The sequence below is a fragment of the Malania oleifera genome, chromosome 6 (assembly GCF_029873635.1).
Source record: "Malania oleifera isolate guangnan ecotype guangnan chromosome 6, ASM2987363v1, whole genome shotgun sequence".
Taxonomy (NCBI): domain Eukaryota; kingdom Viridiplantae; phylum Streptophyta; class Magnoliopsida; order Santalales; family Ximeniaceae; genus Malania; species Malania oleifera.
This window is the reverse complement of record NC_080422.1, coordinates 66,459,014-66,483,619: the sequence shown is the minus strand read 5'-3', so window position 1 is coordinate 66,483,619 and position 24,606 is coordinate 66,459,014. Positions and strand designations below refer to the sequence as shown.

Genomic DNA, 24,606 nt, shown 5'->3' with positions numbered 1-24,606 from the left:
AGGCCTTGTTGGCCAAGGTGTAGTATGTGGTTGTAACATCTACAACTGAGTTAGGGTTCATGGCAGAAGCCGACGCAGCATGGTTTATGTTTTCAGTTTCTCCTAAAAGGTGTATATTCGCCAATGTGGAGATTGTTTCAATATGTGTGGCTAATATTCTGAGTGAAAGACATGCACATAGAGAAAACATGGTGAAAATCAAGAATGCTGGTGTCCTCAGGGGAAGCAGTCGACGGTAGCCCTATAATCGTCGACGGTTTGGCTCGGGAACCCAGAGTAGATTTTTAAATTTTGAATAGGGACGTTAAGTTGGTTGAGGTTTGGAGGGAAAACCTCCGGAAACTTTATATATACATGGTATATGATGTATTTGTAACAGAGAAGATGTCTTTTGACACAAGATAGTAAAAAATACTACCGATTGCTCCCATGGATGTAGGCAGTGCCGAATCACGTAATCATTTGTGTCTTTTGTTATTACTTTCATATAATATACGTGATTGTGTTATAAATGTTCTATATTTCATCATTGAGTGCTGCGTTATATCCTTGAATTATTCCGCTATGCATTTGTTTTTTATGCAAAATCAAATGCAACACCTTGCGGAGAATATCAAGAATTTTTACAAGAAAGATTAAATAAAAATATTTTTGTTTGTCAAAATCCCATTTTCTTGAGATGATCAAAAAACCAAACAGCACCAAGGAGCCATGTGGCAATGAGTCACTTGTTACCCGTCCGGAGGGCCAATGAGTAACACAATAAAGCCTATACATTTTGTGGGAGTAATCTGGGCGACCTGTCAAAATCGGAAGTCTTTTTTTTTTTTCTCCATTTCCCTCTGTTCTCGCTGTTTGGAAGCTCCTCTACCCGATTCCCAATGGCCGAGGTGAAAACCGCTTCTCTTCTTCTTCTTCTTCTTCTTCTTCTTCTTTTTTCTTCTTCTTATCTCTCTTCTCCCGAGCCTCGCTCTCTTGCTCGCTTTTTCTTATACGGGGTTTAATCGTTATGATTTTCTATGTTAATTTTGTGATAATGATTGAAAAGTTCTATTTCCGTTACGCAATCTTTTACTGGATCTTAATTAGGGATTTCATGTGACCGTTTTTATATGATTTATTTGTGATTCTTTATTTGCTTCTTTTTGCTTCTTTTGTTCGTCTCCTACTTATTGATTTGCAGTTGCTGTTTTTGATTCGAAAACGTGAACATTGTCGATTGTGTTCGTGCCATTGCGAGAATGATCAATAGTGCCACCAAGGAGGGATCAGCATTAATCCGAGTGTTGGCTATAACCTCCACTCAATATACCAAAAAATTACTTATAATATATATGTAATAGGCGTAGAGCGGAAGGATTTTTGGTGATCGCACCCACTTCATATGAGGTCTAAATCCAAATAATCAAGGCTTTGGGGCAATTTTTATTTTTTTATATTTGGGGCTACTTCTAATAAGCAAGATTATATTCCTCGATTTCTATCGATATTTTTTTGAAATTTTCATAAAATATTTTAGAATATGGAGTTATTTATTATGAGTCTTAGTTTGAGGTGAGCCCTAAATTGTTATTTTTCCCATATTAAACCCTAAATTAAATGTTGGGTTTGTTTGGTTGCTTATATTGAGAGATTTTTTCAACGGCATTGCGATTAAGTTGATTATGGAATGATTAGAAAACATGAAAACTTGTTGAGTGCAATTATAAGGTAAAACTTTTTTGTTTGAAATGATTGTAGTGAAAAGTTGATTTTTTTTTTCTTTTTTCTTTTTGTTTCTTTTGATTAATACTCCAATGCTATGCCTAAATAATATAATAGTTTATGATTATGAATGACTAATTGTAAGAACTTAAATGTATAAAATAAATAAAAATAATTAAAAATGCATTATGCATGAGAGCTTTAGCACTCACTTAAATGTAGGTGCTGCATCTGCCACTATTGCCACAGTTCCTTGATGCTCGTATATGTTATGTTGAGATTAAAACTATTGAACCCTGTGCATTGGGCATTCTGCTTGTGCCAAATAAATGCCGCCCCATCCTCCCCCATTCCCCCTCCACCTCATCCTCCAACAGAAAAAAAAATACTGAAAAGAACCCACCCGTGACTGTAATTTCATGTCTTAATATCATGGAAATTGCTGTATTTGGTATTATGTAGGTTCAAAATCACTGAATATTCTGTCCTATTTCCTACTGCCATTAGAATTTTAGTGGAGGCACAGTTGATTTGAGTTTGTGAATGTGGAATGCACTTTCCAAACTGGGTGAGTGAGGATTTATTTGGAAGAACGCCATTTTAGCTTGACCAGGATAAAGTTTGATGGACAAGAGAATTGTAATTTTTTCATTCTTACAACAAATATGAAAGAATAAGCAAGTGATGTATTGTATTACAATGTTTCTGCTTCAAGAGTTTCTCTGCATAATCTCTATGTGATGGTTCGGATTTCAACCAACTTGCTTCTAAGAGTGATTTTTGAATTTCCAATAGAATATGGAACTCAATATAATACTGATTTACTTGTTAATATGGCAATTTGAAATGCTTGCAAAAATATGTTTAGCGACTGAGAAAAGTTTCTGTTAAGTGTATAGGGTGATTTGCATCTATAATTGAATATTTGTATAGAACTATACATTATTAGTTTTTTAAAATGAAGTGATAATTATGATTATTTTTTATGCACTCATTTTAATGATATCATATATGCAAACGGCCATGAGATATTTAATGTCATTCTTGATGATAGTGAACTCAGGGGATCTCTTATGTATTTTATATTTTTATATTCCTTATGGCTTATGCTACCATGAGTAACAACTGTGTAAAGTTACTCATACCTGTCTTGGTTTAACTTCATTTTTTTTAACATTGTTTTTATGGTATTATCTTACAGGTTGAACTCAAAACAGCACCAGCTGATTTCCGATTCCCTACAACAAACCAAACCAGACACTGTTTCACACGATACATAGAGTTTCATAGGTATTCTTTCCTAGTATTTGGTAACTGAATTTGATTGTAACTGCGCTGGGATTTGATTTCATGAATCCAGATAACTGATTTTTAATTCTTTAAATATAAATTGCAGGTGTTTAGCGGCAAAGGGGGATGAGTCAAGTGAATGTGAAAAATTTGCTAGATACTATCGCTCCCTCTGCCCTGGTGAATGGGTGAGTTACATTATTGTTACAAAGAATTATTGTAGAATTTTCAGTCTTTGTGGACATTTTGTTTAATTTTCTAGGACATTCAACAGTTTCTTTATGGCCGTTTTGGGTCAGCTTAATTTTGAGAAATGCTGTTTTATCGCAGAATTTATGACTTGAATGCAAATATCCTTAAAAACCCACCTTTCCTGTTTGCTTTTGAATTTGTTATTGCTATATTATTGGTTTGCTTTTGCCTGAAAACAAATTGATGCTAATGGGTGGTTCAGGCAGCGAAGTATATGCGAGGTTAAAAATTTCAATAAAAAATTAACAGCACAAATAAAAATATTATATTTATATGCAGAAAAATCCAAGTTACTAATAATATATTCATATATAAAGTTCTCATTCAATTCATTGTTAAAGAAATAACCCAATGCATCCTCAATCTCAATGCTGCTACACGAGTACATCCTCTAAAAAAGTGCAGTAAAGATGGAAAACCGAGTCACAGTAGTCAACATTCAAGAAGACTGGGAATGTGGACCCCCTGGCCTCTCAAACAAAACCCTCATGTCCACCATTGCTTCTAAGCACATGAATGCATATTATAGTTCTTATATAATGTGTTGTTTTGACGAATTGTTTTTAAAAAAGGATTTTTTTTTTTTACCCTATTTTCCATGAATGTGAAGACATCTTGAGAATATGCTCAGGAACAATTATTATTACACTCCCTCATGATCTTAGTATTAGGGTCCTCTCTTGTACCTCCACTATCATATGTTGTTATATCTCATTCCTTAAAAAAGAAATCCATGGTGTGTACATTTGCCAACAGAATGTCTTATTTTTAGTTAAAAAAATAAAAATAAAGAAATCACAAATTTTGTGCATAAGGATCAATAGAGGATCTTGACCCCTCGGTCTTATTACTCGTTAATCAATAATGCGTTGATGATGTTTTTTACATGTACTTCAATGTTATTTATTTAGTTATTTACTATTTTATGCATTTCATAGTGTGTTGCATATTTATGGAGAATTGCCAATGGATGATTCTAGCAATCATATTCTACTTAGAGATTTAGAAATTAGGGGTTTGTCTTTCTTTGACAAAATATAATACTTAAGGAATTTTAGTTAATTTAGGGTGGTTTTAGATATTAGTTATTTTGGGTTCTGTTTTGATATTTATTTTGTGGTTGTTTTATAATTTTTTTATTGCTTTGGCGTTTGGGGTAGTTGTAATTTTTAATTGTTTCTTTTATAAGATTTTTTTTTTTGGTTGCGCATGGGATTGTGACGTAAAGGATTACTCAATTTGGATATTGATTTGAATTGAGTCTCGCCTTTACTCTCACAACTCTCTCTCTTTCTCTGTACAACTGCATCTTTCTCTCGCTCTCTCCCTTACACTTGAATCTCTATTAGTCATTCGCACATTCCTTCCTCTTTCTTCTTCCTCCTCTACTTTCTCATTCTATTGTCTTCTCTTCCTTCTTCTTTATTATTATTATTATTTTTCTCTTTTGATAAATGAAGAATTGTATGAGGATAAAGAAAAATGTACATTAGAAAAAGATAAGGAGCAAAAGAGAAAAACTAGGAGAATTAGAAATCCTCCCTTTATTGAGAAGAAACTAGCTACAAAACTCACACCAAAAACTAAAAACAACTTAATGAAGCAAAGCCGACCAATCTCGCTGTAAATCTTCCATAGAAACATAATGAAAAAAGCCATTTGTCGACACCCACAATGCACAACATAAACCACTCTACTCCAAAACAAATAGTTAGTACTAACCACACCTTTGAAAATTCTAGCATTTTTCTCCTACCAAACACACCAAATAATAATCATAACTATGCATTGTGTCACGAGTTAAGCTTGTTCAGGGTATTATGCTTGCCTGTGACCGCTTATCTCATGTGCTGATGATGGGTTTCCATCATGTAAATACTAGTGTAGGGTTATTTTCTGCTAGTAAAGTCCTTGTAAGCCAAATAAGGCAGCATGACTCCTCGGTCACTTTGATGTTTCCTAGTGTTAGGATGATAATTACATAAAAATCTCTTTAGGGGAGGGTGGGTGTTCGTCAATCATTGTAAAACTCACTAGCAATTGTCAATGTACTTAGCCTACTTGCCTCCCTCGCTAAGTACACCATGTCAACAGAGGATTTGTTAATGAATTACGTTTGCTTCAATGTTTACTGCTTGCTTACCACGACTTTCATGAATTGATTACTGTTTCCGCTGCTATCTAAATGAATGTTAATGAAAGTACTCCGTGGATAAATGTTGGTAAACGATAGGCTAACTAGTTAAATAAGAGTGCTTTTGCTAGTGCCGCACGGTCCTTCACAAGGGTGTGAAAATAGTCGGACCGTGACATTTGGTATCAGAGCCAAGTCGGTGACACTTGGTGAGAGCCCAAGGTTGAGTTGCTACGTGAATTCAATTGCCTTCGTTATTGGATTTGGGAAGTTTTGGTAAGTGACCATGGCACCAAACACTGCTGAGAGGATTAGCGTGCTGGAAGCACAGGTTGAGACAACAACCAACACTATGGCTGCGGAGGTGGCCCAAATGAGAGAACTTGTTGATGAGGTGATGGGATCACAAAAACATTAAGCAGGTTTGATAGGCGACTTGTCAGAGGACTTTCGTCACACAGTTGAAACTTTGCAGGCCCGGATGGCAGATCTGGATGCAAAGATGAATGTGATGGTTCTTGCTATAGGGAACTCCAACGCTCCGGGAGTTAGCAAGACCAAGGTGCCAGAACCTAGGACGTATGGGAGTGCCCAAGATGCAAAGGAGTTAGAGAACTTCTTGTTTGATGTGGAGCAGTACTTTCGCATTGTGAGGATGGCCTCAGAACAGGCAAAGGGGGATACTTCAACCATGTACTTGATTGGTGATGCCAAACTGTGGTGGCGTACCAAGTACAGAGAAATTGAAAATGGAAGCTGTGTAATTGATAGTTGGGTAAACTTGAAGAGAGAGCTCAAGTCCCAATTCTTCCCTGAGAATGTTGAGTATAATGCAAAGAGAAAACTCAGAGATCTCAAGCATACGGGGTCGATCAACGAATATGTGAAACAATTTTCTGCTTTGATGTTGGATATTCAGGATATGTCGGAGAAGGACAAGTTGTTCTATTTTCTAGAAGGAATGAAACCGTGGGCAAGAACTGAACTTCATAGGCAAAGGGTTCAAGACTTGTCAACTGCACAAGCGGCTGCAGAATGCTTGACTGACTACGCTGGTGATGATACCGCTTTGTCCAAACGGTTTGGCGGAGAGGGAAACAGTGGAAAGTCTTTCAAGAATGGCAAACCCAAGAGTGGGGGAGCCGACTCTAAATCATCAATCTCAAAGGAAGTTTCGTCATCTCAAGGGTTCAACACACCCCCAATGGAAAGGGAAAGAGTAAAATTTTGTGCTACTTGTGTAGTGGACCTTATAGAGTTTTTGAGTGCCCTCACAAAACATCACTTAATGCTTTACAGGCTTCCATTGCAGAGCAGGCAGTAGAAGACGGTGAGGAAGAGGATGATGCCCCGAGGGTGGGTTCAGTGCGGCTGGTGAACGCTTTGAAAAAGCAGGCAAAAACACTGAAAGTTACACGAGCAAAAGGGTTAATGTTTGTGGACTTGAGGATAAATGGGAAGAGCACTCGCGCTATGGTGGATACAAGGGCTACTTATAATTTTGTTTCGTAGTTGGAAGCATGGAGACTCAACTTATCCTTAAAGAAGGATACAGGACGCATGAAAACAGTTAACTCTGTAGCCCAGCCTACTTTGGGAGTAGCCAAACAAGTGACTATAAAGCTTGGACAGTGGGAAGGTCATGCAAATTTCACAGTGGTGCCATTGGATGACTTTCCAGTCATTCTAAGAATGGAGTTCCTAAGGGGGACAAGGGCAGTGCTGATGCCTTCGGCTGGTTCCCTGTGTCTGATGGGAGATCACTCGTGCATGGTGCAAGTCGTTGCAGCGAATAGAGACGACAGGAAGTCCCTTTCAGCCATACAACTCAATGAGGGATTGGGTCAAGGTGAGCAGACACGTCTAGCCACGGTGGTGGTAGACAAAGAAGTAGGCCAAGAGCTGGAGCCTACAACCATCCAAGCGGTGTTGGATGAGTATAAGGAGGTGTTGCCGGATAAGCTGCCTCACAATTTGCCTTTACGACGGACTGTGGAGCATAAGATCGAGTTGTTATCAGGAGTGAAACCACCTGCTAAAGGGCAATGTTGGATTCCGTCTCTTGAGATAGTAGAGTTGGGGAAACAACTTGATGAATTGGAAGCGGGATGTGTTCGCCCTTCCAAAACACTGTTGGGAGGATCGGTGTTGTTTCAGAGGAAACATGAAGAGCATCTACGGAAGGTGTTCGACAGGCTGAAGGGAAACAGTCTGAATGTGAAGAAGGAGAATTTCTCTTTCGCTCGGCAGAGCAACAAATTCCTTGGTCACGTGGTTGAACAAGGTCGTATCCGGAGGGGTATGGAGAAGGTAAGGATGATTCAAAAACGGAAGATCCCCACGACAGTGAAGGAGTTGCGTTCCTTTCTTAGCCTTACTAGATACTGCAGGAAGTTCGTTGGGGGGTATTCGCGGAGAATGACTCCAATGACAGGACTACTGGGGAGGTATTATTGGCCGCACACTCGGGATGATGTGGTTGATTATACCAAAACTTGTCTCACTTGCCAACAAGACAAAGGGGAGCGGAAGAAGTATGGTACTTTCATGGCCGCACCAAAGTACTGTTTGGCAGAGGAGACGACACAATTGTTCCTTGTGACTGTTGTGAAACATTGGGGTGTTCCCCAAGTTATTATTTGTGACCAATATTTAATGTTCACTGACAACTTCTTGACAGAGTTTTTTCAGGATATTCAAGTCACATCTTGACATCTCTTCGAGTTATTACCGACAGACAGATGGATAGATGAAGAGATTCAGAGAGCTGCTAGATGAGTACTTGTGCGACTTTGTCAATGACAACCAGAAGAATGGCGTGCAATTACTTGATGTGGCTCCGTTCTGTGGCAATGCCCAAAGGCGCTCAACAACCAACAAGAGCCCTTTTGAGCTTGTTACAGGCCAGCTGCCGCTGTTACCTCACACAGTGGGCGAGCCGTACAGACGAAAGAGTCTCAGGGCGTACATCTTCACCAATGAAGGGAGACAGAATGCAGAGTTTGCCCAAGCCTATCTGGAAAAGGCTTCTAAGCAGATGAAGAAGTGGGTAGATCAGGAGAGAAGACTGTAGTTTCATGTCAACTGCCTCAAGCCATTCAATGCCAACACCAACGACCTGAGCAGAAGTCGGTCAAACAGCGCAGAGTTGAAGACAGTGCAACTTGACAGACATGAAGTTGAAGAGATCCTTGCAGATAGACATATCCTCAAGGAAGAAGCGGCAGAAGTTCCTAGTGAAGTGGAAGTGCCTTGATGACAAAGAAATCAGCTGGATTTTTATGGAAGATTTGAAGCCATTCGTGGACAAAGTTGACGTGTACCTACCGCCAAAAGTCTACGAGGATGTCGACCGCATAAGTGGGGGAGAATGTCACGAGCTAAGCTTGTTCAAGGCATTATGCTTGCTTGTGACCGCTTATCTCGTGTGCTGAGGATGGGTTTCTATCATGTAAATACTAGTGTAGGGTTATATTCTACTAGTAGAGTCCTTGTAAGCCAAATAAGACAGTATGACTCCTCGGTCACTTTGATGTTTCCTAGTGTTAGGATGATAATTACATAAAAACCTCTTTAAGGGAGGGTGAGTGTTCACCAATCATTGTAAAACTCACTAGCAATTGTCAACGTACTTAGCCTACTTGCCTCCCTCGCTAAGTACACCATGTCAACAGACGATTTGTTAATGAATTATGTTTGCTTCAATGTTTACTGCTTGCTTACCACGACTTTCATGAATTGATTACTGTTTCCGCTGCTATCTGAATGAATGTTAATGAAAGTGCTTCGTGGATGAATGTTGGTAAACGATAGGCTGGCTAGTTAAACAAGAGTGCTTTAGCTAGCGCCGCACGGCCCTTCACAAGGGTGTGAAAATAGTTGGACCGTGACACATTGCTATGAAGCATTCGCATCCTTTCGCTTGCTAAAACCCTTACATAATAGTACAAAAAGCCTTTTATGTGGAGGAACAACACCAATTTTCATCAAATAAACCAAATAATGTATTCCAATCAGCCAAAGTGAGATGGCAATGAAGAAATAGATGTGAACAAGTCTCTCCACTCCTTAAACGAAGGACACAAACATCAGGTGATAGGGCCTTATTAGGCCCTCTCTTTTGAAGCGAATCATTTGTGTTCGTTCTTTCAAGTATCACACTTGAAATTAAAGCTTTTCTTTTTTTGGGAGCTTTAGCTTTCCAAATCAAAGAAAACAGGGAAAAAGAATCTATAGTAGACTCATGAGTCAAAAGGAGAAAAAATATTTACAAGAGAATTCCATAAGGATCTAAGCTCCAAACCCTTCTATTATTTTGTAGATGAACATAAACCTCTATCACTCCCCAAATGAAAATGGAAAGAGTCGAGCAAACTGGTGAAAAAGCCAACTCATTAATCTCTCTCTTATTAAGATTTCTCCCAAAATGGAAGTTCCAAGAATGTCCATCCTCTTGCAAAAGAAAAGGAGGAATTGTGGTATCAAGAGGAACAAATAACCAAGATAGACAAGGAAATGCAGTAGCCAAAGGCATATCCCCCACCCAATACTCCTCCCAAAAACGAATTTGCTCCCTATTACTCACCATATGCTAGACCGTAGGAAGGGAACAATCATAAATCTAAGGCACAAACTTACATGGGCTTGAATATGTCATATTAATTCCACTTTAGCATCCCACTCATTTTGTATTAGACCAATTTTGCTGTGAATTACCTTATTGCAAGTAGAATTAGGTTCTAAAGGAAAGCATCATAACTATTTCCCCATCAAAGTAATGTTTTTGGACTCCAAATTACCAAGATCTAGGCCTGCCTCCTTTTTAGACATACACCTAGTCTCTTACCTACAAGATGATCTATCATACCCTTGCCCCTACTCAAACACAACAAATCCCTCTTTGATTTCTCAAGCCTTTGCGCCAATCTCACATGAATTCTAAGAAGAGGAAGATAATACAAAGGGATGGAAGGTAGACAAACGTGTACAAGTGTAATACAATCCTTTGAAGTGAAGAATGCTCCTTTTCACCCATCTAATATCACAGCCACTCTTTAAAAAACATGGTCTTAGAAAGGGTCAATGTTGGGATTACCACCTAACGGGACACCTAAATAGGTATTGGCCAAGTTAAAATGGCACAACGACGCAGGGGCAGCATCAAGGTTTTGTAGCCATGGGAGAATTTAGAAGAAATAGAAGAGAGGAAGGAAAGGGAAGGGAGGAGATACCAGAGGGGGAACCTGCATTCAATTCCAATTCACATCCATTAATAACTACCTACATCATGGCTTTCACACAATATTGATAAGAAAGCCTTTAAACACATGAAATTACACACATACCCCTAAAATTACATTGCATCACATGCCCCTAGAATACACAATTACTACAAACAAGTCCCCAACATAAATAATCCTACTACAAGAAAACTACACACACATACTTAAACAACTAATTAACTAAGCACATTTGGGTTTCAAACCTAATAAACCATTCACCCTATTCTTTGAAATAGGCCTCCTAATTGGTTGAAATGATCCATCCAAATAGATGCTTCTTGTCCTACATCAATTCCTTTCTTTTGAAAAGAACTCGACTCCATCGAGTACTTTGGGGAAAGTACCAAGGAGTCCATCACCATGAATATAGTCATCTCATTTCATATGAAAGGAACCAGCAGTATGCTTCAACTTGGTGAGTGGAGAATTCGTGATGCCATCAACCTATGCTTGTTGTCAATGGAGAGGGAATAAGAATTCTCATATCCATCATGCTTCACCTTCCTATCAAATAACCATGGTTGGCCCAGAAGGATATGACAAATTTTTAGAGGAAGTATATCACATTGTGTTGTCTCCATAATGGAACCAATCTTGTAGGTAAGTAAGCAACGGTCATGGACCTTCGAGTTGGTGTTATTCAACCAAGCAATTTTGTATGGTTTAGGATGAGACTCAACTTCCAAATTTAACTTCTTCATAGCTTCTTCAAAAACTACATTTGTGCAACTACCGAGATAAATAACCAAAGAACAAAGCTGTTTTTGGCAGATCGCTTGAGTTTGAAGGATGTTGGTCTGCCTCCTATCCTTTGTCTCTTTAACCTTGTGGGAAGAGAGCATATGTCGAAGCACTAAGCAGGTTCTCAAATTTCCATCATCATCTTAGTCACTTGGAATTTCTGTTTCAACTTCAACTAGTTGAGTATTATCATCTTTTTCTTCTTCCTTTTCTGCAACAACCATGAATTTTTTGGGACATTGCGCAGCTTGATGTTTAAGTGATGGTTGGCTCTTAGAAGTTGTTTTAGAATGCTCATGAGTCTTCCAAAAGGTAGTAGTCTGAACACCTTTACCCAATTGCTCAACTGTCTTCTCTTGCACAACTCCACTACTAGTACCCTTCTCAAATTGAAGGGCTGATGTAGCTCTAGGAGGATTGAGTTGCATGTCCTCCTCAATCTGAGTGGCAACTTGTGCTGCATCCCCAACTATGATGAGACGACATGTAGCAAGTTTGGAGGCAATAGATGACTTCAACCCTTTTATGTACAAAGCTATCATAACATCCTATTTCCATTCTATATCGGCACTGTCAGATTTGCTTGATGACCCTCAATCAAGTGGTCCTTTTCTTATATAGAAGTCATTCTCCCTAATTACAATATATCCCTTAATTCAATATCTCCTAATTATAGCATCTCCTAACATTAAGCATTGACCCCTAATTCAGGAAAGATATTTACAAATTTGTTTCCTAAATAACTATACAACAATTTATGGTAGGTTTGACAGATTTGTTTCCTGTAAGTTTGTTGTCTATCCTTCTAACAGCCCCCCTCAAATTGATGTTGGTTGATCAAGAAGCATCAATTTGCCAACAAGAAACTAATGACGTAGTCGTGTCATAGCGTTGGTGAAGACGTTCACTATCTGAAGGTTGCTTGAGACATGTGGAAGAGAGATAACCCAAGTATTGATAGCTTCCCAAATAGAATGGCAGTCCATCTCGACATGTTTGGTATGCTCGTGATAGATGGGATTTTTAGCGATCTGAATAGCACTCGTATTATTAGCATGAAGAGAAGTGGGAGTAGACTGAGGAAAACCTATTTTAGAAAGTAAGCCACGGAGCCACACAATCTTCGAGCAGGTTGCCGACATGGCATGGTACTCTGATTCGGTCGAAGATTTGGAAACACAATCCTGTTTCTTACTCTTCCAAGAGATAAGGGAATCACCAAGAAGCATACACCACCTGGTGACAGACCGGCAAGTATCAAGACATTCTGCCCAGTCAGCATCACTAAAAGCCACAAGACGAAGAGGAGTACCATTAGAGAAGAACAAGCTACAGTGAGAGGAACCCTGGAGATATTGAATAATTTAGCGGACCGCTGCAAGATGAAGGTGACAAGGAGACTGCATAAATTGACTGACTTGCTGGACAACAAAGGGGATGTCAAGCCATGCAATAGTGAGATAATTGAGACTACCAACTAACTGTTGAAACATTGTGGGATCAGGAAGGAGATCCCCCTCCTCACGTTGATACTTGACATTCACTTCCAAAGGGTTATCCACTGTAGAGGAGTCCTGCAAACCAGACAAGGAAATCAAGTCTTCCGTGTATTTATGTTGATATAGGAAAACCCCGGATGAATTGGACTAAACTTCCAAACAGAGGAATTACCGGAGAGGACCAAGATCCTTCATATGGAAGGAATCAAGAAGATGTTGCTTGAGCTGATCAATGACAACAAAATCAGTCCCAGTGATGACGTTGTCATTGACATAAACCAGAAGAAGAACAATACCAACAAAAGTTGTATGAAGAAACAACGAGGAATCATACTAGCTTTGGATGGAAAAAAACCGAAGTAAGGTAGCCCAAAACTTATCAAACCAAGCTTGGGGAGCCTGTTTAAAACCATATAGAGAGCGCTTCCGCTTATATACATTCAATGTCGATGACGAGTAGAGGCCAAGAGGAGGTGTCACCGTGAAGAAATGCGTTCTTCACATCCATTTGGGAAAGGGACCATCCTTGAGAGGCTGCAATGGCAATAATAGTACGCGCAGTGGTCATTTTAGTGACAGGAGCAAAGGTCTCCTCATAGTCAACCCCATACTCTTGGCGGTTACCAAGGGCAACCAAACGAGCCTTATAATGGTCCACAGACCCATCAGGCCGAAGTTTCACAGAAAAAAACCCACTTACACCCAATTAGCTTGATATGAGAGGGACAAGGGACCATGTCCCAAGTCCGATTTTCTTGAAGAGCTTGAAGTTCTTCCTGCATAGCCTTTCTCCAACACTTATGTTTATCAGCTTGTGAGTAGGAATTAGGAATCAACACAGTTAATAAGGTAGCCGTGAAGGAAGTATGAGGGAAACCATACCTATCTGGTGGATGAGAAGCATGGCCAGATCGTGGAGGAGGATTCAAAACGGGATTAGGATTAGGTGGCAGATCAGAATCATGAAGGGGTAGAGTTGGCCAACGGTGTTCATACACAAAACCAAGCTTGAAGCATTTAGGTAGGGCATATCAAATCATCAAAGTGAGGAAGAACAGAAACTGCAGGAGATGATGTAAGAGAACTAGGAAAGAAACATTGATGCTCAAAGAAAATGACATTACAAGATATATGAAATATATTGGAAGAAGCATCATAGCACACAAATCCTTTTTGAGATAAGTTATATCCCATAAAGGCACATTTCACAGATTGCGCAGAGAGTTTGTGACGTTGATGCAGAGGTAGATGCACAAAATAGACAACCAAATGTGTGTAAGTCAAGAAAGCTAGGGTGCTGTTTATGCAGACGAGAGTATGGAGAGTCAAAATTTAGCACTTTAGAAGGCAACATCAAATATACTGCTGTAGCTAAAGCTTCGACCCAAAATTTAGGAGGAACAGAAGATGCAAGTAACAAGGTCCTAGAAACATCTAACAAATGTCGATTTTTGTGCTTAGCCACGCCATTCTAGTTGAGGCGTATAAGGACACGACCGGTGAGAAACAATTCCTTTGTAACGAAGAAACTCAAGAAATTCATGAGACATATATTCTCCACTAGAATCAGATCGTAAAGTCTTAATGCTAGTGGTAAATTGATTCTCAACATATGCTAGAAATGATTTGAAAACAGCAAAGACTTCAGACTTATAGCGCAGAAAATATACCCAAGTATACCTACTATAGTCATCTATGAATGTCACAAAATATTTATAATGAGCATGAGAAATGACGGAAGTAATGCCCCATACATCACTATGAACTAGGTCAAAGCAATTCTTTGCCCTACTCCTGGAAGAAGGGAAGGGAAGAATCTTACTTTTTCCGATTTTACACGTAGAACAATCAAAAGACAAAGCATGAGGCAAAGAAGAATCTTTTTTTTTTCCAACAAACCAGAATTCAGCAAATGGGATAACAACATTGTTTGGATGGCCTAAACGTTTGTGCCATACTTCACAATTATTGGAAATAGTAGTACAAGCCAAAGAAATGATACTAGGAATGGAAAAGTATAATGGAAATAGTCTCCCAACTTTAGACCCCTTCGCTATCGTCCTCCCTGACACCGGATCCTGCACATGACAACCAACACGAGAAAACTGAACATTATAATTATCATCCACTAATTTTCCAACTGAGATAAGACTCGTAGAAAGCCAAGGTGATACAAAAATATTTTTAAGTGATGGTGTGATATCACCAACCCCAGTAATCGGTAAAAAATGGCCATTGGCAACTTGAATATTAGAAGATCTAGTGTACTTACAAACATTGCTAAGCATATCAGGAGAACTGGTCATGTGATTGGATGCAGCGGAATCAACAAGCCAAGATTGAGAGGGTATAGCATCCTTACATTGCAGCCCTAAAGCGGAAAATGCCAATACAATTATTTTTTGCACCATTTCTGGTGTAAGGGCAGGTGTTGCAGCAGTGGAAGGTGACACTGGAACGAGATTTGGAGTTCTGGTTACCCCATCCGAAGTGTGGCCAGTAGCAGTAGCATGATAAGCATTCATGGGTCGGTTTACAGGACGTGTTGGGCATTCTTTGATTATGTACCCCTTCTGTTTACAGTAGCTGCAGAACTTTTTAGCATAATGGGCAGCAATTTGCCCATAATCTTTGCAACTGTAGCACTGAACCGTATGCATGTCTCAACCCCTCCCCTTGCCTTGAGCAGCGTATGCGACAGCATTCTCCTGCGGAAGCGAAGATTGAGTAAGAAGATGTTGTTCCTCTTGAAGAAGTGCTCCAAAATACACGTCAAGAGATCGTGAAGGATCCCTGTGCATCAGGTTGGAGCAAATAAACTCGAATTCTGGCCTAAGTTTCATTAAAAACTGGTCTAGTTTCATTAAAAACTGGTCTCTTTTGCTAGCTTCATGGACTGCTTGAACAGCAGAGTGAGACTTGGCCGACATGTTGGCATACACAATGTCAGAAAACTCAGCCCAAAGATTCTGAAAACCACAGAAATATTCCTGAACAGAGTGTGTACCTTGGGAATAGGCAGCAAGGTCAGTTTCCAACTGAAATTGTCGGGCGGAATGATCTTGATGATAGACCTTTTTCAAGTACTCCCACATCGATTTAGCCGTCTTGTAAGGCCTTAAATTGAGTATAAGCAGTGGATCAATAGATCCAAGAATCCAAGTCATCACGCGAGCATCTTTCACCTTCAATTGAACCAACTTCGTAGGATCAGTAGGCGCTGGATCACTCCCATCGACATGACCCCACAACTCCTTCCCATGACAAACAGTTGAAACTGAAACTCCCAGGCAGCATAATTCTTTTTTGTAAACCGAGTTTGAAAGACTTATGAGTTGGAGTTGTTAGCCATATTTAGAATCTCCAAAAAACTGCAAACCAGAACCCGCACCCAAGAAACCAGAAAGCCAGAGCCTAGAACCACGGAAATTGGACCAAAGACAAGGTTGATTCAGTGAGTGGCTCTAATACCATGTCAGATTTGCTCAATGACCCTCAATTGAGTGGTCCTTTTCTTATATAGAAGTCATTTTCCCTAATTACAATATATCCCTTAATTACAATATCTCCTAATTACAGCATCTCCTAACATTAAGCATTGACCCCTAATTCAGGAAAGATATTTACAGATCTGTTTCCTAAATAACTATACAACAATTTATGGTAGGTTTGACAGATTTGTTTCCTAAATAAATGTAGAACAATTTATGATAAGTTTGTTGTCTATCCTACTAACAGGCATGAGTAGCCAAATGAGAATCTACTAGTGTACTCCATCACTGTCTTTTCTTCTTGCTTCAAGTCATAGAGCTGGAAATGAACACGCTGCTGATAATTGGGAGGCACAAATTGCTCCTGCACGGCTCTCTTCATCTCCTCCCATGTTGTGATCTCATCAAATCTCCTTCTTCTAAAGATCTCTTTTTGTTTAATCCATCAAATTTGAGCAGTTCCTTTCAATTTTGATTCAGAAAAGTAAAACTTTCTAGCCTCATTCATGTCATACCATCGGAAATATTTCTCCAAAGAATACATCCAATCATCAAATTCAGGAGGAGAACCATCACCATTAAAATCTGAGACTTCTAGTTTAATTCCCTTCAGTGTTTTAAAAGGCGAAGGCGTAAGGCGAGGCGTTTTACCATCCGCGAGGTGAGGCGTAAGCTTCGAGGCGTAAGCATTTTGGGATTGCATTTTTTAAAATAATTAATAAATAAAAAATTTATATATAGTATAAAAATGAGAAAAATATTAGAATAATGAAAAAAAATAAAAATATAATTCTTAAGTATTAAAAATAAGCCATACGTTTTCAAACAGAAGAGAAAAAGCCAAATTACAAATTTCTCCAGCCTATAAGGGCCTGTTTGGAGACGCTTGAAACTTCTCCAGCCTTGAACCCAACTTTCATGAGAAAATGAGAATAATTTTAATATTCATTTAGTCAACTCTTGGTTGATTGTAAAAATAATATAGTCAGACCCGTCAGAGAGACTTCAAGAGAGCTTCGAGCAGAGGCTTCAAGAGAGAGTAGAGGCTTCGTTGAGCTTCATCCAGGCTTCGAAAGAGAGAGCAGAGGCTTCGTCGAGCTTAGTCGAGTCTTCGAAAGAGAGTGCAGAGGCTTTGAGAGAGAGCCAAGGCTTCGTCGAGCTTCATCCAGGCTTTGAAGAGAGAGCAAAGGCTTCGTCAGGCTTTGGCGATAGAGCAGAGGAGAAGAAGCTTTGCGGGAGAGAGAGGGAGGATAGGGTTTCAGTGTGTTTTGGGTTCTTGACTTATGAATACCAAAAGGCGTACGCCTTGCATATGAAGCGTAAAAAAGCGTGGTTTTTTGGCTGAGGCGTACGCTTTATTGGATTTACTCCTTTACACATACGACTTCAGGTGTTTTTGTCCCAAAACGCCTCAAAAACGCCTTTCAAAACACTTTTCCCTTAAATGATTATTTTGGTCTTCACACAACTCAAAAGCATGAGGGACAGCAGCTATTTCACCATCTTGTTTAGTAGGAAATTCCATGGGCCTTTTACCTAAGGCTGCAACTTCAGTTAGGCCATTCAAAAACCTGTTATAGTCTCCAAAGAATTTTCCATATTTTGTACCCTACTGGATAACTACTCCAACTTTGCAGACAATTCAACATTGGTCAGCATGATGCAATTATATGAATCAAATCACAAACTTCAATTTCAATTATTTAAGAACAATCTTCAAGTCGCCTTTATTCTTGAGTATCACACAGAAATGAAAGAAATTCACTGGCAAAACTTATGAATGCAACAAAAAAAAAAACTTGATTTTTGATGCTGGCAGTGGCTATTTCAAGGTTTCGTGCCAAAATTTATTGTGCTTTCTTGCAATATGTTGCGTCCACAACAAAATATCTCCTTGTAGGTCAAAATATCGTGGAGAAAATCCAAAATCTCAAGGTTGAAGCAATTTTTAACGAGACTGGAAATTGCAGAAAACCGTGGAAGTTTCCCAGTTGCAGATCACCGGTGCATGGGGTGCGTGTGCCACCAGTGAGGCACCTCCGGTGGTGAAACTTTGGTCGAGGGAGATAAGGGGATGAGGAGTTTATTGGTGGTGGCGGTGTGATGAGAAAAAGCACAGGAAATCAGGGTTTTTAAAGTGTCAATGACTGGAGAAGTTTCAGGGGCCTGCGTGTGGGGTGTCCACCGTTGGTTGGACAGCGATGAAAACTGGAGGGGAAGGGTTTCGGTGTGTTCTATCTTTGATGGTGTGGGTGGTGGTGCAGGATGGTGGCTGGAATGTGGTGTTTGAAGAAATGGGGCACAACTGGAATTTCTTAAAAAAGTTTAGAAAGTGCCTTTTGATGGGTGTTTTTTTTTTTGGTTCAATACTAAAATCTCAGAACAGAGATGATGGGATGAGAGGCTAACTAAGAGGGAGGGATTAATGGAGAGAATGGGAAGAAGAAGAAAAAGACAGAATAGAGAGAAGGGGAGGATTAATACAGGAGAGAGTGAGAGAACTGAAAGCTGGAGAACAAGAAGAGAAGAAAGAAGAAGAAGCAGCAGATAGGGAGCGAGAAGTTACAGAGCAAAGGATTGAAGGAAAGAAGAATAAGAGAAGGAGAAGCAGCAGCAGTAGAGGGAGATAGAAGTTGCAGAACAGTGGGGGGAGGAAGAAGAGAAGAAGAGAAGAAGAGGGGGAAGAAGAAGAAGATTGAAAGGTAAAGATGGGGGAATTGAAATGGAAGAAAGAGATTGTTGTTGGGCTCTGATACCAAATGGTGCAGGGGCAGCATCAAGGTTTTGCAGCCATGGGAGAATTTAGAAGAAATAGAAGAGAAGAAGGAAAGGGAAGAGAGGAGAGAGGAGATACCGGGGGAAATTCACATTCAACTCCAATTCACATTCATCACTAACTGCCTACATCATGGCATCATGGCTTTCACACACTATTTATAAGAAAGCCTCTAAACACATGAAATCACACACATACCCCTAAAACTACGTTGTATTACAAACATACTCCTAGAATACACAATTACTAAAATCCAGACCCCAACATAAATAACTCTAATACAAGCAAACTAAGCACACATACTTGAACAATTAATTAACTAAGCATGTTTGGGTTTCGGACCCAATGAACCATTCATCCTATTCTTGACATAGGCCTCCTAATTGGGTTGAAATGATCCATCCAAGTAGCTGCTTCTCGCCCTACATTACACAGCCAACTAGTTTAACAAAAGGGTCCACATTAATACCAACACCCACCAAACCACTTAGACGCTTTCTCAAACACATGAAACATGGTCATTAGAAGCAGCCCATATTTTCTGAAAGGAAGAGAATGATATTATCTGTGAATTGAAGGTGGGATATGATAAAATCTTCCTACCCAACCTTAACCCCCTCCGCCAAATTTTTGTCAACTCCTCTCCCAATCATCCTACTCCAGCATCAACCACAATAGTAAAGAGAAAAGGAGAAAGAGGATCTCCTCTTCTTAGACCCATAGATGCATGAAACCAAGACTTAGCTTCATTGCTCAATTAGACAGAAAAGGCCATAGATGATAAACCCCCTTCTAGTCCATTTCCTCCACCTCAAGTCAAACCCTTTTTGGCTATAACCTTGTCCAAAAAGCTTATGCTCACCCCATTACAAACTTAAAGTCCAATCTCAACATTAAACTTCGTATTCTTTTGAACATCTTCAGCCACGTCATTTGCTATCAAGGCAATGTCTAGGATTTATCTATCACATATAAAGGCAGTTTGGTTAAGAGAGAGTGTCCTCTAGGACTGCAACTAATCTCTTGGATAACAACTTAGTCAAAATCTTATAACACTTCTTACCAAGCTAGTTGGTCTAAAGTCCTTGATTTTAACCCCAAGTAATAGAAGTAGAGTTCATACTCCTTCCTAGCACTCCATTGTCAAAGAATTCGAGAAAAAAACTTGAACTCTCCCTTGAAGAACTCCAGTCATGAAAAAATGACATAGTAAAACCATTCAGCCTTGGATCCTTTTCTCTATCCATTCCAAGAAAAAAAAAATGAGCTACTTTGACAAATTTGGTCATCAAGTACTTGTCAAGTCGCATAGGTGTCCCATTGAGATTTATGGTTGTTCAAACCCTCACTATTTCTTAGATTAGTTAGTTGGCATAGAAAACTATTTTAATTTGTCTGATTTTTCTAACCACCAATGAGGGTACGTTTTTAAATCAAGACATATTGGATAGGCAAAAGAAATCTGGCAGAAGATTGTAAAGGGCATGGGATATTTTGGAGAGCCCCCTATAACACGGTCTTAAATGAAATGTCTTTTAAAAGATAAATGTGACCTAATTTCTTGTTAGAGACAACTAGTAGATCAATTATATAGCCTTGAGCAATTTGTCTTTAGTGTGTTTTGAGAATATTTTTCCAAATTTAATGATCCATGTTTAGATGTGATGTGGATGAGAGGTTGAAGATTGTGATCTTGTTCATAAAGTATTAGGACAAGAAATTTAGAACCAAATCCCTTGGCGAATCAAAAGACCCCTATCAAATTTATCTTAGGTTTATCACTTGGCTTTGGCTGGGTAATTTTACCAAGTTTCTAATCACAGGATCATAACCTCTCATGTTAGGGTGTTCCATTAACCAAGAGCAAGTTCTAAGTGGTCACTTGGTAGCAATAATCTTGTCAAAAATGTTTGTCCTCAACTTGTTGAAGATTAAGCACACAATTATATCAAGTCTTCATGTGAATTGTTTCATAATTGAGTATCCTAATTACATTAATGACTTGCATGTTGCAAGTGCAGACATGATTTATGAATCTTATTCTCACACGAGTTCTTAGACTTGTCTTTAGCAACCATGGACACAGTTGATGCTCCTTCTAGGCTAGTTGTGGACCTTGGCTTGTCACTAGACTTGGTTAATGAGACTTGCAATGGACACCAAGATCTGTTGCCACCTGAGACTAAAATGCTTGTCAATGACTCAACTTCTGAACTACAATTGTCCACTCCTAATTCAGGGAGTGAGGGGTGAGCCACAATCGATTGCTTTAGAATATTGATCTATAGTTGTTGTGTTCTTGAGAATCTCCTTGAGATTTCATCTCCATCCATTGTATACATGCGTCCATCACCTACTTCGTTTCCCACACATTCTTTAACCAATTCTAGTGATACTTTTCCTATCATTCTTCAATATGGAGCTAATGTGTATTCAGCTGATTTGCCATTAGATTTGGATGTTAAATTAATTTCTTGTTTGGAGGACTTGTTAATTTAATGAAGGATGTTGGAGCATTTTTATGCTTGTAGGTGGCTTCACTAGATTTGCTAGTGTTTCTCCAATTCAAGCTCGTACATTGTTGACATTGTTATAGTTACATGTGAACCATGATATGGATGATTTGAAGATTTCGAGTGATGAGTCTTTAGTCAAAGGACCTATTTGCTACTTCTCTATGGTGATTAAGGATGTGATACAATTTATGCTAATTCTTCATTTGCTACTTGGTTGAAGTCGTTCAAAGCTATCAAGTTGTTACTGCCATGCCATTTCAAAACTCAAGGTTGAGTTTCTCTAAGTACGGGAGTTTGATGGAGTACCTCCTAGGTTCCTACCGATAGTTCTTGGTGATCATATTCTACTCAAGGATTTAAAACTAGGGATTTGTCTTTGTTTGGAAAATATATGATATTTTAGGATTTACTTCATTTTTGGGTTGTTTTGGATATTGTTTGTTATTTTGGGTTCTATTTTTATGCAGAATTATTATTATTATTATTTTGGGTGGGGGGGGGGGTGTTATAACTTAGTACTTTTGAGGTTTCTTTTTATATTTTGTCTTGATGGCTTTTTGGTTGCTTATAAATATAATATAGGCTTATTATGTAAGGGATTATTGAATTTGGATACTTAATTAAGTTTTCTCTCTCTCTCTCTCTCTCTCGCTCACACACACACACACACACCTAAATCTGTGTCCCATTCTCACATTCTCTCTTCTTCCTCGTCTCTTTTTTTCTCTTTCTATTGTTATCATCCCCTTTTATTCTCTCCTCTGCTATCTTCTAGTGTTTTACCTCCTCTCTCTTCTATTTCCTTTTCCTGTCCTACATCACATATCCATGCATATTGATGTGTTGGTGCACATTATGAGGTTTAAAATAATTATGATAAAAGTAATTTTACACAATGGTCACATAACCAAATCAATTTGTTTGAATTTTCTAGGTGACTAGTGAACGGTATTAGATTTTTTGAGAACCATTTCATTGATCTAGATTGATTGATTGGAATTATGACAAACATGCATCACCGTTATTCTCAATACTTTGGCTTATTTGAAAAAAAAGGGGGAGACCTTAAGTTGCATCCAGTATATTGTAGATATCCATATTCTTCCTGTTTTTGAATCACCAATTCCCTCTCAACTATAAATTTCTTGGTGCCATCAATTGTCTTTTCTGATGGGGTTAGTTAAAGTCAGTATGGGGTGGTGTGTTTTGATTCCTACTGAAGCTTCTTATTTTACAGCTTATGTTACTTCTAATTTTCTGCGCAATCCAGCATTTAAGTTGGCATTCTGGACTGACAACTTTAATAATGCATTAAATTATTAATGAATACAATGCATTGGGCATCTTTAATAATCAACACATCCAAGATGTATTGGTTATTGTATTGAAAGACAGTTCATGCAAGTAAAATGACAAGTTGAAATAAAATCTTGCGCTTTTGCATGCATTGCAGGATTGACAGTGTTTTTTTTTTTTTTTTCAAATAGTATTATTATAATTATTATTACTGACTTGATTTGTGTTTAGAAGTGAAATGGTAATGTTTCTTTAGGGAGAATGGACACCAAGCTTGAAATAAAATCTTGCGATTTTGCATGCATTGCAGGATTGACTTTTTTTTTTTTTAAATTATAAATAGTATTATAATAATAATTATTATTATTGATAAGTAAAGGAAACTGCATTGAAGAAGCGTCAAGGGGATGCCTGCCCAAGGTCGACAACCCTGAAGGGTGTCACAAATCAAATATTACTTCATAATCATTAACAGTCCCAATATGCCAGCTATTGACTGCAGTAAACCAGTGCTCTTTGCTATTTTGGATTGCTGAGGTTGAATTTTTAAACACTCCCTATTCCTCTCTTTCCAAATGCACCAGAAAATTGCAAGGGGAATGAGGGGGCGATTTCTTTTCTCCTTCGTTGCCCAAATCCCTTTCCAGAAAATTGCAAGGGGAATGAGGGGGCGATTTCTGTTTTGATTATATCTTAGCTATATATATATTTATATATATATATATTTTGCTTTTTAAAGGTTGGGTTGCTCTGGGCTTGTTTGAAAGGAAAGATGTGGGGAAAGGTTTGCAGAATTTTTATTTGCTCTTACATTGTAATTCCTTTGTGTCGGTCCTTGCGTATGCACAGTGGATTATTTAGAGTGCATGGAGGAAATTGAGAACAATCATATCTGACAAGCTTCGCTTGTGTTTATTAGTCTCTCTTTATTCTCTGGTAAATATTCTATTTTTTCCCATCTTCCAAAAGAAGAAGAAAAGGAAATTCCTAAACCGGACCCGAATTCAAGTAATTTCTTAATGCTGACATGCCATTTGATCAAACCAATTCCTGCAGGTTGACAGGTGGAATGAGCAAAGGGAGGGTGGGACTTTCCCAGGTCCTCTTTGATCATTTGTCGTTGTTGGATATTTTCTGGTGTGGGGAACTTTGCTTAGCATCTGTTGATTGTTCGTAGCTAGTCACGCGGGTTTCTGTTGAAGCCTAATGGGTTAATAAGGCACCAAAGGATTGATTTTTCTTATTTTGTTTTTTAGTTTTATCCAACATTTATGATGTCATAATTCTGTATGAAGAACTTGCAGCTCCATGTTGGCTTCTTTCTGATAATTCAATTTATTATCTGTTTTGAGCAGGCAGTGTTTATTAATACTTCCAGTTTCAGGGCTCCCACCCAATTATAAAAAAGTAGTTGCAGCGATAAAATTAGGCTTGATGAAAATTGCCCTGAAGAATGTCTTGCTCTTGCTTTCCCATACGGTCCTTACTGATTACTATTTTTTTTTTTTATAAAAAAAATAGATACATATTTCGTTTTTTTCGGTTCTCGTGGAGTCCATGCTGAGCCTTGAGAGAGGGAAAGGACTCCCGGGGTCGAACACTTGGTGCCGCTCATGGGTGCCTGC

The 24,606-nt window shown here is 38.8% G+C and overlaps 1 protein-coding gene across 1 annotated transcript; it reads left to right on the top strand.

Annotated features, from left to right (window-relative positions):
- Positions 1-760: 760 nt before the first annotated feature.
- Positions 761-24,339, top strand: LOC131157172 (cytochrome c oxidase subunit 6b-2). The gene is made up of 4 exons (XM_058111129.1): positions 761-890; positions 2,906-2,994; positions 3,101-3,182; positions 24,038-24,339. Exons 1-4 carry the CDS (start codon positions 882-884, stop codon positions 24,089-24,091), a joined length of 234 nt encoding a protein of 77 aa, XP_057967112.1. The 5' UTR covers positions 761-881; the 3' UTR covers positions 24,092-24,339.
- Positions 24,340-24,606: the final 267 nt, after the last annotated feature.